Here is a 14,343-nt window from a genome sequence, read left to right as displayed (position 1 = left end):
GTGAGGAATAAGTTGCTCTTACATGTGTACTTTTATAACATACAGTATGTTTGTCCACCTTGAATCTAATACCAATAAAGAAAGGTAAAAATACATTTGTTTTATTTATTTCCAACATCTTTCATAGATTCAACTTTCAAGTAATATGTACTTATATGAACCTCTTGAGTATTTTTTTTTCTTACTTCCCATACATGTTGCGGTAGATTCTTTCATTCATCAATTTTATATTTACAACTTGCGGGATCAGTAATACTCCACAATTTGGAGTTGGACCCTGCTGGATCTACCGGTGTGAATGTCTGAGTCCTTGATTCAGTCTTTCACTAATTGATAAAAACACATTCATTCATAAGTTTAACCATTGTGTAACTTTTTCTTATTTTGTTTTTGAGCTAAAATTATTAACTTTATTTTAAGGGAATTAATATATATTCTTACACAACCGTTCCCAAACCTTTTTGGCCCGTGACATTTAAAGTAGTAGTTTTGGGAAACATGCTTATTTGCTTTCGTCCTTCTTTAAGGGGCAGCTGTGGCTCAGAGGTAGAGCGGGTCGTCCACCAATCGGAAGGTCGCTAGTTTGATCCCGGGCCACTCCAGTCCACGTGTCGAAGTGACCTTGAGCAAGATACTTAACCCCAAATTGCTCCAGAAGACTGTGCCATCGGTGTGTAAATGAGTATTTAGATTAGATCCTGATGAGCATTTGGCACCTTGCATGGCACGACAGTGTATGACTGTGTGTGTGAAGGTTGACAAGTGTTAGCACTTTGGTTGATCACTCTTGCAAAAAGCCATCTGACGGTTAGCTTAGCTTAGCACAAAGACTGGAAACAGTTAGTCTGGTTCCGTCCAAAGTTAACAAAATCCGACTTCTAGCATCTCTATAGTTTGATTCTTAGCACGTTCGTTTAATCCGAACAAAAACTGAAGTGTAAAAATGGGAATTTGTGATTTTATTGGCGGGTTAGCAGTGACCCTACGGTGACGAAAAGAAATAAAACCACAAAAAGATGTTTTTACGCTTCAGTTTTGTACGGATTATGCTCTTACTGTGCAGCAATTCTACGACAGAGTGATTTTTTCATGTGAAGGACCTTTAGAGGCCAGAACAGGGGGAACATTGCAGAATGTGCAGATTGGTTTTTGCAGCTCTAATAAAGGTTATGAATTGAGGCCAAATGCTATTATGCAGCATTGCCTGATGTTCAATTGCACAACATCTTTGACAAGGTAATGTTTGAGTACGCATTCGTAGAAAACTCATTACCTATCAGGCTTTTTTTGACCAGAAACGTAAAGAAATCAAACACTGATGTCAGATTGCTGCAACACGTGATGAATTCAGGCAGCTTTCTAACATCTATGACATGACAGCTTAATCGTTATGTAAGTGTAGTCTAGTGCATAACCATGAGGAGAGCGGTGTAGAGTCTAAAACAAGTCTTTATTGGTCAATATACAGAAAGCAGTGGGATCACTAAAGAGAGAGAAATCCCAACCATTTTGTTTACAAAAAGAAAAAGAAACGGATATATAAAATAACTGTCTTGAACATTTTTACAGGGTTTGTTTTTATATGTAAAAGAATCTTTTTCTCTTTAATCTTTCAGAAGCACAATATGACAAAGGGGGACGAGGGAAACAAGGCAGTTGTTTCACAATGATGACATCACAATCACAGGTGCTTAAAGGCCAACAGAGGGAGGGACGGGTGAACAGGAGACGTATCAGCTAAAGAGCTCAGAGGGAGTAATAGTCACTGATACTCTGTGTGGACATGAACAGGTGATTTCTCTGAGTAGAAATGGGAATGCCAAAGGAGTGAGGCCTACTTTTAGATTACTTGAATGTAGACAAACTCATGGAATTAAACTTTGAGCAACTTTACTTAATCTGCAGTAACGATGGTACAAAATGGAATTAATATCAATGAAGTTTTGAAGTTTGAAGTTATGCAGGAGTGGCGACTTGATGACACCAAATAAACCATCACTCTGCATCTTTTCTCCAGCATTTTGCTCTTCACCTGACTGTAAAGGGGCACTCCACCAATTTAACACATCAAGTTAAAAAAGGAGCACTACTCCATCAATGAAAACACAATATCGTCAGTCAAGTCTGAGAGAATAACCTTGAGGATGGAATCGGAGTTATCATTGCTTGGAACAGAAGTTAGAAATCAGAAATCCTGCTTTACAAACAGGAAGTGTGGAGTTCAAAAAGACCTGGGGGACGGTTTCACAAAGATATTTTTAGAGAGGTCGTCTATAGTGTTAGTCCAGTCTGAATTAGGCTCAAAGATTAGTCTAATGCAAGACCGACACTTTCACAAAAATAAACACAGAGTAAATTTACCCTAAAAAGGTAGCCACCCTATCCCCGGGCTACCTCGGAGCCATGTTTCCATGGTGACTAGCCTCGACACCTGCTAATCAGCGGCACCAAGTGACGAAAAAAGAAAACACGCCTCATAATTTGTTGTTTGCTAACAATGTTGTGGTGCGAGCAATCAGAAGGGAAAGAGTTTTTAGAGGCCGCAGAAACTATTATTTATGTATTTAAGATTATTATTTTGACTTTTTGATTTTATTTTGATCGTGACAGTGATAGTTATGAAAGGGGGACAGAGAGGGGACGGGTTGGACCTGAACCCTGCATGGGCCGCTGTGTCAATGTCAGTTTGATCTAAGCCACAGTCAAAGTCCATCTTTGTGAAGCCAGCCCCTGTGCATTTACCAAGCTTGTCTAAGAAAAGATGCTACTGAGTTGCATTATGGGAATTGTAGTATCCAGTATTTTTGGAGATTCACCCATAACTAGGCACTGAAATCAGGATATCTCTGCCTCTGTTGCAAATTTGACTTTTTTTTCCCGTCATTATGGAAGTGCAGCACTAAATCGCTGGAGTACCCCTGTTCCTGTGTACTGGTCCTTTATACTGGGCCCATAATTGCATAGAGGGCTCCCTTTACTATGGAATTAAAAACAAAGACGGTAGCATACAGTAACATCTCTGTATTATTTCATCTGCAAAAAAAAAAAGAAAGATATCTGATCTAACTCTAAACAGTAAAAGCTACAATAGGCCACAGTATGGATAGACTTGGTACACAGACAGATGTTAACAAACAGCTCTTTTGTTTCTAAGAGTATTTAAACTACAATCAACTTTTTCCAACAGCTCATTAGCTGACGGAGCAGTGAGGATTTTTAGCTTTAAAATACTTTTGAGAAACTAAAGGTGGACGATATCAAACAGTTAATAATCCTGCTTTGTATATAAATCAGGACAGATGTGGAATGATTATGGTAATAGATGTGTCTCTTTAGTGTCCAGGCCACAGAGCCACAGCACTGTGATGTACTTAGAGAAACTGATCACACAGACAGAGAGGTTTGAGTTAAATATGAGGACATACACTGAGTGACGATACAGCTATGTTATACAGTACCTACTATATAGGCCAAAGGAATTATATTTTAAAAACTTTATGGATACATTAACTAATGGATATGTATATGGATGCATCTCACTGATAAATCTGCTAATATCTCACCATCTTGCAGACAATCTGTTTAAAAGATAAACAATATAAAAGTAATCTGAGGACACGTGTAATTGCACACATTAAATGTTGGGATAAAAGCCCACATCATCTTTGTGTTAATGTAAGAAATGGTGAGAATTTGTGTCACTATATTCAAGAGTTTAGATTTAATTTGATCGGCAAAACTTCCGCTAATTCTGCACGTATAACGAGAAGACTGTGCTTGTTTGATATTCATCATATATTTTGCTTCATTGAGTGTGATGTGAATAATAATGTACGTACAGACGAGGTTTTCCAGCACTGTGGGACTGCAGCTGATTCTGTAGTTCTAACTTTGTCCAGCAGAGGGAGATGTGTCATTAAAAATGACAACGTGGGAAGATTCAAAGTGTTTTTTTCCAGCAACAGATTGTAAATAATTTTATCAGAGATTTTGTTTTTGTGAGCGTGTGTGTGTGTGTGTGTGTGTGTGTGTGTGTGTGTGTGTAGGCCCTACCGGTAGTGAGCGTGAAAGAATGTATGCATGATGTGTGTGTGTGTGTGTGTGTAGGTGGTTGATATAGAGAGGGATCGAATCAGAGAGAGAGAGACGAATATGTAGAGTGTTTATATGTGCAGGTGTATGTGTGTGTATGTGTGTGTATGTGTGGTCAGTATGTCACGGAGGAACTGTCCCACTCTAGTTTTCCCTTGTGCTTCCTCTCTTTCACCTCTCCTCTCTCTTCTTCTTCTCCGCCCTCTTCGTCTTCATCACTGTTGTCTGACTCGGCACTTGTCATTCCTCCCACCTGTTCCTCGTCCTCCTCTTCTTCCTCCTCCTCATGTTCTTCTTCTTTTACCTCGTCACCACGCGCCTGAGCTCCTCCTATGTTCTGGAAAACAAAGCGTGATTTTTAGTAAAGGTCACCACAGATCCAGTTTACAACGGCAACACATGTAATAGAGCTATTTGTAAGATCTTCGAGTCTTTAGATTAAGAATACTGAAGGAATAAACACACAAAAACTGAAATTAAAATGTCATCCAACCTCCATGGGGTTGACAGTGATGGTGAGTGCAGAGTTGTCCCAGTCTTCCTCGGTGTCTTTGACCTCGTCCTCGTCTTCTCTGGACCCTTCCTGATGTGTGGCGTGGATCCTGTACACACCGATCACCACTATCACCACCAGGGCAGCGATACAGACCACAATAACTACTGTGGCTGCTGGAGGTGCTGCTCCTGGAGGAGAAGTAGAGATATGATATTATATTATATTTAGGGCTGTCAAAGTTAACACGATAATTAATGTAAATTCGTTTAACATCACTAATTTCTTTAACACATTAACGCAACTTTCAATATTGATCTTTCAGAGGTTGTAGCGGGCTCAGTTTTATAAGCTGGTGTGAAGATACTGGTATCATAATTAGTTATGATTTGAGCATGCTTTTTATGCTAAATGCAGAACCTCTGAGGGTTTTTAAATTTTATATATATTTGTACTTTGCTTAAATTCTTCATCTAAACCATTCCATAAACTGAAATACACATGCTCTTCCTATTGGTACAAACACCATGGTTTTTTTTTAAATTAAATTTTCCTCTTTTATTTATGTTATAACCCCCCTCTCTCTGTCTGAGAACATTTGTTGTATGTTGCCAGGAATTAAATTACCTTACATGGCTTACCTGGCATGTGTGAGTTGAGAGTGTGTATCATGAGTGGGTGATGGACGGGTCTCATGTACTGAGGTTGGGCAGCCATATGATTGACATGTTCCACAGGTGCTGAGTGGTGAAGAACATTGACCTACAGTACAGAGGCGGGACAAAGACCATTATCCTCAGGAAAAAAGAAGGTGGAACATCATTTGTGATGCAAGACGATGTGGTATGAAAGTAACTGAGCATGGGAAAGATTAAAAGCAAATGGAGAAAGGGAGCAAGGAAAAGATAAATGACAGCGACTCGATAAACAGTTCCGGACATGAAGAGTGAAAAAGAGTTGAAATATGGAGATTGAAAGTCATCAAACTGACCTCCAAATTGAACTCATTGCTGGTGTAACGTCCGTTGAGTTCAGAGCAGGTGAGTCTGAACTTTCGCTCACTCAGAGTGGCAGGTCGCCAGTTCCTGTAGCGTACCTGTCTCAGTGCCTGCTCATAGTGGGCCATGGAGTCCACGCCTTGGAACAGGAAGGAAAAACATGTTATACTAAAATATGTCATGTAGCACTGTGTGTCAGTTTGTGACTGTAATATGTTATGACAGGAGATTTCAGGGACCTTTACAGCTGTCTTATTCTATAGAGAGTGGATGTTCATCTTATTGCTGTATAAAGGGCAAGCCATTTTTAGACATATTCTTCAAGGTGGTGCATTTTATAATGTCTTCCCACCACAGAGCATTAGTGCCACACGTCATCCCTCTTGTCGGATTGTTAGCCCTGCCTACCATATATTGATATTCCAGAGGTGGAGTTGGTGGCATCCAGGTGTTTTCCCAACAAGGCACTGTGATGAATCTCCATACTCTCTCTCTCAGGATTCAGTTCTTCCCCAATTACCAGCACATCACAGTAGTCCAGGTTATGCATCACCTCCATCACACCTGGTCTGCGGGCTGTATGCATGCACACGAAATTACAAAAAAATGTGTTATGTGTGCAAATAGATTTAAAATGATAAACATCCAATGCACATAAAAGCAAAAAAGTTTGTAGAAAAACTTCTCACTCAGAAGAAAATTCCTACCTTAAAAACACATTTTCTCTAACATCAAATGAAATATTACTACGAGGCTGGTATGAAATGTGAGCATCTTAACATCGCAGGCAGCCTCTCCACTCACATCCACCGAAGCTGTCTCCCTTCATTACTGTGCTGGTGATGTGAAGCTCTTTGAAGGGTGCCACACCCAGCGGGCCCCGCAGGTCACCGGCAGGCCTGACGAGCCGATTAGATCCTGCGATGGTGATTCTCGGTTCACTGGGCGGCAGGACCATAACCACTGACTTGATGTCTGGGATGGAGAGACACGTGTCCTCGCCGAAACACCTGACACAGATGAAGAGAGAGGTTACAGGGCGGGACAGCACTGGTGTTACATGCTTCACTGCTTATTTCGCTTGATTTAAAGGAACAGTTTGTAACATTCAGGGGGATCTATTGGCAGAAATGGAATAGTATGTTTTCTTTAGTGTATAAACACCTGAAAATAAGAATCGTTGTGTTTTTATTAGGGCTGTCAAAGGTAACGTGATAATAACGCGTTAATGCAAATTAGTTTTAACGCCACTAATTTCTTTAATGCATTAACGCAATCTATAATCCGGAGATTGTAGCGGGCTCAGTTCTAAAACTACAGTTAAGATACTGGCATCATATGAAACTACAAAAACCTAAGGAACCCATTGGTACCAACCATGTTATTCTAGCTTGTCGCAAAGGAGGTTAAATGATACTCCAAACTTAGTTTGGCGAGAAAAAACTGACATGGCTATTTTTAAAGGGGTCCCTTGACCTCTGACCTCAAAATATATGAATGGAAATATAAAATACCAAACGTTTTTCATACAATTACTAAAGTATGAAAAGTCCAATTTAAACTGAAGCATCCCTACCACAGGGGACTAGTAAAACATAGTTACACTGTTAAGTTACAAAAATAAAATGTGTAAATGAAATGAAGCATCACTTAAAAGTTTGAAGTGAGTGCAATTAGCCCTGACCTCTTCTTTCGCCCATACAGAAATAAATCTCCAAAAGGAAAAATAACCCATTTGAAAATAAGCACATTATACAAAGACATATGTTAGCTTTTAAGGTCTTGGGCTCAGCCAGGCTTGTTTGAAATGCTAAATCCACTGACTCTGTGAATACTGAAACGGCAATTATCATTGAACCGGTCCTGCTGCTTGTCAGGACAAGAAACACAGCCTTCAAACAACACAACATCTTCAGGAAGAATTTAAAAAATATCAACAATGTGTAATGGGACTACGTATTATTGTTTTTGCCTCAGTCACAGACGCTGAGTGTAAAGGCGGATCTGTCTGTCTTTATCTTGAGGGGAGCTGTGAAATGTTGTTCAGACAGCCTGTATTGCTGCTCCCAGAGTGCTCGCCTCACTTTATCGACCGGCACACATCTAAGCTGATTTGACCCGTCTGCGTTTGCTGCTCAACAAATGAACAGGCTGCTGGATGGCTGTGTGGAGACGGAACAGACACATGAACAAGGGCTCCCATGCAGCATACAACTAAACACAGGCAAACTGGCACACATGGGCATACGAGCTGTGTGAGGATGAACAAATACTTTAAGAGTGAGGAGAAGCAAACACACACACTCCATGACATACAGATGCCATCAAGCGTGTTGCACGGTACACTAGGTATTGTGTTTTATGATTTATAGTATAAACGGTACACATATATGGTTATATCATGTGTTTCTGATTATGCAATAGTGGAAATAATTCCAGTTATGCTAGCAGAAGCAGGTTAAGGGGTCAGTCAATTATTACCTGTCTGTCACATTTTTGTTTGCGTAAGTAGAAATTTGATGGCATTGAAGAAAATGTAAGGGGGGTCACAAAAAAAGAGTTTTAATCCTTTGAATATCCATTGCAAATATCAAGGAAAGCCAGAAATTTTCATGATACGTTGTCGTGGATCAAACTGTTTGTAATTTGATTTCATAACGATATGGCTAGATAGATAATGTGCTTTGGACAAAGGTTGGACAAACAGACCGACTGACCTCGCCATCCTTGGGAGTGGACAGAGTCAATTCAAATCAAATTAAATCCAGAGATGGAATCACAGAAAGACAAACAGAGGAAAAACAGACAGAAAATGAACGAAAGAAAGAATATAAAAAGAAAGAAACAAAAAGCGAGGACAAGATGGTCTTTCCGTTCACCCGAAGGCTTAATGTCCTTAATGGCCAGCTGGTCTGTTTAGTGGTTTAATAGTTTTTACACTAATGATCCATCTTTTGCAATCTCACCAGGAGTTCTGTGGCTTAAAGACAAAGACAGACACACCACATCTGACAGAGCCTTCATTTAATTCTTTAACCACCACTCCTCTGGCTGTTTGTAGCTTGTCTTATGTATTATGTATGCATCAGTTCACATTAGTGTTCGAGGGATAGTTATAGACCTCACACTTTATTCAACAACTGGATAGCTTCCTCAAACAGAACACCTGCAAAATAACTTAGTGGTCACTAGCAGCAGTTCTGTACTTCACAAGGATATTTATTTCAAGGTTGAATGGGTTTTCTGCTATTTCCTGTGCCTAAGTTGTAAATACAATGACTGATACAATACAATACAATTGGGTTGTTGTTGTTTTTTCATTTAGCTGTACTTTTCATCAATTTGGATGAAACTAGTAGTAGTAGTTATTAGTTAGGGTCGTGTCTAGAAGGTAACCCTCAAAAGACAAAATCTGATCTGAAATTAAAGACTCGCTGTCCGACAACCTTTCCTAACCTTAACTATTCTAGATCGATGCCTAACCTTAACCATCTCGTGAGAGTTTCCTCTAGACACGACCGTTAGTTAGTCAGTTTGAACATGGAAGTCTACTATTCCATATCGTATCTATGATGGCAACAGGAGTGTCATGGCAACAAACTGGTCCCTTCGTTGGCTTCTCACTTGAGTGGCTGGTTCACTTTTAAAAATCTAAAAACCTTCTGAGATGGTAAACAGCAAAGAGACAGGTTTGAGATGTGCTCTTAAGCAAGGCCATAAACTCACAGCTCAGTGACAGTGACTGAACTGGGCAGCTCCTACAGTGAATGTGAAAACGTGAAACTGAGTGGATGTAAAGCTGAATGTTAAAAAAGTCAAAGCGTGAGTGAAGATGCATCCTCCGAGTATATGTGCACTTACTGTACTGTTGTGGTGATGTGCAGCCGCCGGAGGCCTGGCGTAGGGAACTGGCGAGAGTTGATGTAGGAGACCTTGGTCATGGCTGTGTTGATGCTGTCCAGATCCTCTCCTTCCACCACCAGCACAGACTGGGCCGGGTTAAAATGGAACTGGACACAAACAAAGAAACTTCAAGTTGAAACAGCTGTGTTTATGTTGTAGCTCAATGACTTATCTGTGTCTTGATGAGGAAATACGTTTACATCAACATGTTTTAATATATAAGGATGTGTGTTATAGAGTAGCATCCTGTGCTGCTATCATGTACAGGACACAGTGTCTTACTTCTTCTAAAGTAAGGTGGTAGCAGTTACCATCAACCAAAGACTGAAAGTGTGGAGTATGTGTATGTGTGTGTATTTGTACATCTATCTTTCTGGGGAACTTCAAAGTGAAGACGTTTTGGTTTTTGGTTCTAACTTCTTCAAAGGCCTGTTTAAAGGTTCAGACTTGGTTTTAAAGTTCTTGTTAGAATTGGGTTTAGGTTAGGGTTAGGTTATGGGTAATCTCCATAAACATATTCTGCATTCACATGTAGAATCTTTAGGCAATGGGACAAGATTTTGGTAACGGAAGTGTTCTGGTTTCTATTTGTGGTCTGAGTAGTATAGACCAATAATGTTCGAGCAGGCTTTGGTTGAGTGCAGGTGAACTGTCGGTGTGGAGAGCAAAAAAGCCGGAACGCATTGCCCAAAATGATGATTTAGCTTTTTATTGGTTTAAAATTAGCTTGTAAACTGGCTACTTGTGAAATAATCCGGTTGTATACGTCATCTCTCAATTCCAGTCTCGTATCTCAAGTTGCTAATCGGAGTGTGGACAATGAGCAGCACACGGAAAAGGAAGTCTTGACCTGGATATCCACTAGCTACACCGGTAGCTGATGGGTTCCGAGTTTGGGGTAAGGGGCTAGGCAATGTATTATGTCAATGAGTGTCCTCATAAAGATAGAAGTACAGGGAAGTGTGTGTGTGTGTGTGTGTGTGTGTGTGCGTGTGTCTGCGTGTGTGTGTGTGTGTGTGTGTGTGTGTGTGTGTGTGTGTTTCTACGCACCTTGATGTCCTTAGCGAGGCTTTCAAGGGAGTTAATATCAAGGCCTTCTTTGCAGGCCTGCAAACAGGAAATGACCTTCTGGGTTTCAATGCGTCCCGGTCGGATTGTCAGACCTGACAGGCTGCCATGGAAATACTGGGTGAACCTTGGGGTCCCCACCTCACCACCTAATGGGAGAGCGACAGAGGAGAGAACCACAGGAGAAGTGAGATATGACAGAAGTGGAAAGGAGCGGAGGAGAAGTGGGGGAAAAAAGGTCAGTTGGATAGATAGATAGATAGATACAGATTGGGTATGTCACAATGTCAGCCAATTCCCTCACATTTTCCTCGTCTGCTATTTTTTCCCCCGCCATGTACTAACTCTCCCGTCCTTTCAGATCCTACCACTCCCACCTGCCCTGCAGTAACCGCTGTGTTCCCTCCATTCCCCATCACCTAACCTTCCCCACCCACCTGCTCCCACTTCCCCATTAGCCCAGTAGCATATAAACTGGCCCACGTCCATTAATTCCCCGCCAGATCGTCTGCTGTGCTCCTGCCTTTAGCGTTCCAGCCATTTTCTCTGCCTGCCTTATGCACTCTCTAGCCTGATCCCCTATTGGATCAATTTGCCTCCTGGTTTTGACTTTTGCTTGTTTTTTTGACCTTGAGTAAACTTGTTTTTATTTTACCAGCCCGGTCTCAGAGTCAAGTTTTTTGGGTTCAAACCTGTTTTTACTGATCCTTTGCAGTATAAAAGACACAACAACATGTATTATACATGTTTCCAAGGGAAAAGCACACAGTTTTTCAAAAATAACATCTGTGAATCTGCTTCAGAAAAAGGCTTACAAGACCCAGTGGATAGCAAGCTATAAAGAATTTAGAGGCTATTTTCCCTACGTTTACAAAGGAGGTAAGAAAATAGGCATGCAAAACAACTCTGACACTAGTTCAGACAAGACATAAATGTAATTGAATCACGTTGAGACTGACTCTTTTTTTTGACTCACAATATACAAACAAAAGACACACAAGTAATCAACATACAAATGTATTCTACCGTTTCAAACCCCCTCCAGACCAATATACAAATCTAAACCAACCCTTTACCAAAGCACCGCTCAAACAATATCAGTCCTAAACATAATTACTTTCCTTCAATTTTCATTGTACTTTCATCTTACTGCACAGGTAACATGCTGTGGTAATACTGTAAAACAGCACTGACAGAAAAAAGAGGATAATTATTAGTTGAAATCAGTTTTCTTTCCCTTCATTCTAACTATTTTCTCCTCTCCCTTGATTTTTTTTTTTTAAATAGTGACATTAAGAACTTTTTGCTTCAGCATATTCTGTCTCATTATTTTGTAGTCTGAGAGCTACCTTTTCCAACTTAATCATTTCTATTGCTTCAGTGATCCATTCTTTCTGAGATGGTGCATTTAAAGCAATCCAGTTTTTCATGATTACCGTCTTTGTGACCGAACATAACAAGAGAAAGATCTTTTTATTCTTTGAAGATATTCTGCTGAAGTTATGCAAATCTCACAGTATACAAGATTGTGTTGAGTGGAACGGCGACTGTATATCAGTGTGGATCATCGCTTTTTTTGTTATGCCAAAACAAAGTTCGTTATTTCTATTGCAGTACCACTACAAATGTAGCACCTTCAGCAGCACCACATTTTATACATTTACTGTCATCACTTATGCCCATTTTATTTGGCTATGATAGGGTGTAATATAATCTGTTGAGTATTTTAAATTGCCTTAGTTTGTTTCTTGTACAACAGAAAGGCTGCCTTGAGTTTTTCCAGATGTGTTTTCACAGTTTCATAATATGTAATGGAGTTTTCATTAACATATTTTAGGGTGGGAATGTTAAACTGTTTTAAACTGTTATGTTATGCTCATAATCACATTTTAGGATTTTGTCTTCTGTAGGACTACACCCACACTCATTATGTTATGGGAGCAATTGGCAACAATTGTTTAATAAAGACAAAAACCTAAGAATAGGTGGCATTAAACAAATATAAGATAGTCTGCAATACTCAAACGCGTGTTTGACCTGAATTGTTCTGCAGCTGCCACAGAGAGTGAAAGAAATACAACCTTTCATGCAAAATAAATGGTAGCTCTACGGCAAGCCCACACATCGGCTCGCAGTGTTCACTGCAGTCTGTGGGGTCAGCTCCATCACAAATTCAGTCAAGCTCTGACATCTTCTTAAGAGTTTTTTCATACACAGCACCAGACTGTCCTGTAGACAAATGGCCAGCTCTGCCCTGTGGCGCAATTTCACCACTTCTGATGAAGTGTGTCATTTCCACCAAATCATAAAGGTCTAGTCCACTTAACACAAAATACTTCCAGTTGTCAGCTATGACTTATGTATTTTGACGAAGTAAATGGTGGTCAAGTCAGGTCGAGTCTCCATAATGCAATTAACACAAGAATTGAATGTATCTCAGCCACAGATCTATGCCTATATTTATTTCTATTCTGTATCAGTCAATGGCAAATACAAATGTCTAATAATTTAAATAGTCTACTGCATATTGTGCTTTTCTGTTAACTGAAATATTACATTTTGAAAAGAATCTCTTTACAATATTATTGGTTTTGGATCATAATAATAATAATAATAATAATCAAATCAAGCAAAAATATAAATTAAGATTTTACAGAAAAAATGCACAGAAAAGTGTTTGGTGATGTTATCAAACTGACAACAGCCTTCGAGGAGACTTAAAATGATTCTGTTTGTTAACAATCAACAACAACAACAAAGTGGTAATTTCATGTTTTCTTTTGAAAATGACGAAAACAAAACAAAACTTCTACCAGGCGCCACCCTCTGGGTCTGAAAAGTACAGCCAATGTGGAAGTGGACTTTAACTTGCATTATTTCTAATAGCCAACAGGGGGCGACTCCTCTGGTTGCAAAAAGAAGTCTGATTGTATAGAAGTCTATGAGAAAATGAACCTGCTTCTCACTTGATTTATTACCTCAGTAAACATTGTAAACATGAGTTTATGGTCTCAATCGCTAGTTTAAAGTCTTCTTCAATACAGCATGATGTTCATTTAGTAAATTATGGTCCCATTTAGAGTCAAATAGACCATTGACAGGTCGCTACCACAATGTTTTCCGTGTTTTGGACTTACAACTTGAACTCTTTCACAGTGTGTTTTCAGTTCATGGAAGTCAATTATAATATTTTGTCGCCTAAAAATGCCTCATTTAACTTTCGGTTGTACTTAGCTCCACCGTCTCGTGTCACTTCTTGGTACAAACAAAATCAAGATGGCGAAGGCCAAAAACCAAAATGACGATGGCCAAAATGCCGAACTCTAGGCTTCAAAATGGTAGTCCACAAACCAATGGGTGACGTCACGGTGACTATGTGCACTACTTCCTACAGTATATACAGTCTTTGGCTTCTACAGTAAACCATAGCAAACACCCACGCATTTTAAAAGTAGGTATGAAACATTCACTATATTGTAGTTTTGATTCATGTGTAATATTCCCATTCATAACTAATAAGCAGGCATGGCTTATGTAAATTTATTCCAGGTTCTTTGTCAAACATATTTCCATTAACATCATTGTTTATACTCCTGGCTGAACCACATTTCAACATGCTGCAGCAAAATCCCCTACTGTTATACTGAATATACAGTATGTTCTTCATTGCCTGAAAGATGACTAAATAATTTTGTTTTCTGAGGTTACTAGCCCACTTACTGTAACACAGCCCGGATGTTCTCCTCCTCTGCTGTACTGAACTACTCTGTACAGCGAGGCTCGGGGGAG

The 14,343-nt window shown here is 39.7% G+C and overlaps 1 protein-coding gene across 2 annotated transcripts in view; it reads right to left on the bottom strand.

Moving 5' to 3' along the window:
• Nucleotides 1-1,431: 1,431 nt before the first annotated feature.
• clstn2 (calsyntenin 2) overlaps nt 1,432-14,343 on the bottom strand; it is a 162,524-nt gene continuing 149,612 nt past the window's right edge. The window contains exons 11-19 of one of the 2 annotated variants that reach the window (XR_005209106.1): nt 10,537-10,703; nt 9,445-9,593; nt 6,388-6,593; nt 5,992-6,159; nt 5,577-5,722; nt 5,227-5,347; nt 4,586-4,776; nt 4,086-4,429; nt 1,432-4,042 (exon numbers count right to left, since the gene is read on the bottom strand). Coding sequence is in view for 1 of the 2 variants with exons in the window: in XM_037787175.1 (XP_037643103.1) it covers nt 4,208-4,429; nt 4,586-4,776; nt 5,227-5,347; nt 5,577-5,722; nt 5,992-6,159; nt 6,388-6,593; nt 9,445-9,593; nt 10,537-10,703 (1,370 nt within the window). In the remaining variant the exon portion in view is untranslated. Of the gene's footprint in view, nt 4,430-4,585; nt 4,777-5,226; nt 5,348-5,576; nt 5,723-5,991; nt 6,160-6,387; nt 6,594-9,444; nt 9,594-10,536; nt 10,704-14,343 lie in introns of both variants that reach the window. The other variant, XM_037787175.1, reaches the window with a different exon arrangement.

Source organism: Sebastes umbrosus, chromosome 12 (genome assembly GCF_015220745.1).
Source record: "Sebastes umbrosus isolate fSebUmb1 chromosome 12, fSebUmb1.pri, whole genome shotgun sequence".
Classification (NCBI taxonomy): Eukaryota; Metazoa; Chordata; class Actinopteri; order Perciformes; family Sebastidae; genus Sebastes; species Sebastes umbrosus.
This window is presented reverse-complemented; position numbering and strand designations above follow the sequence as displayed.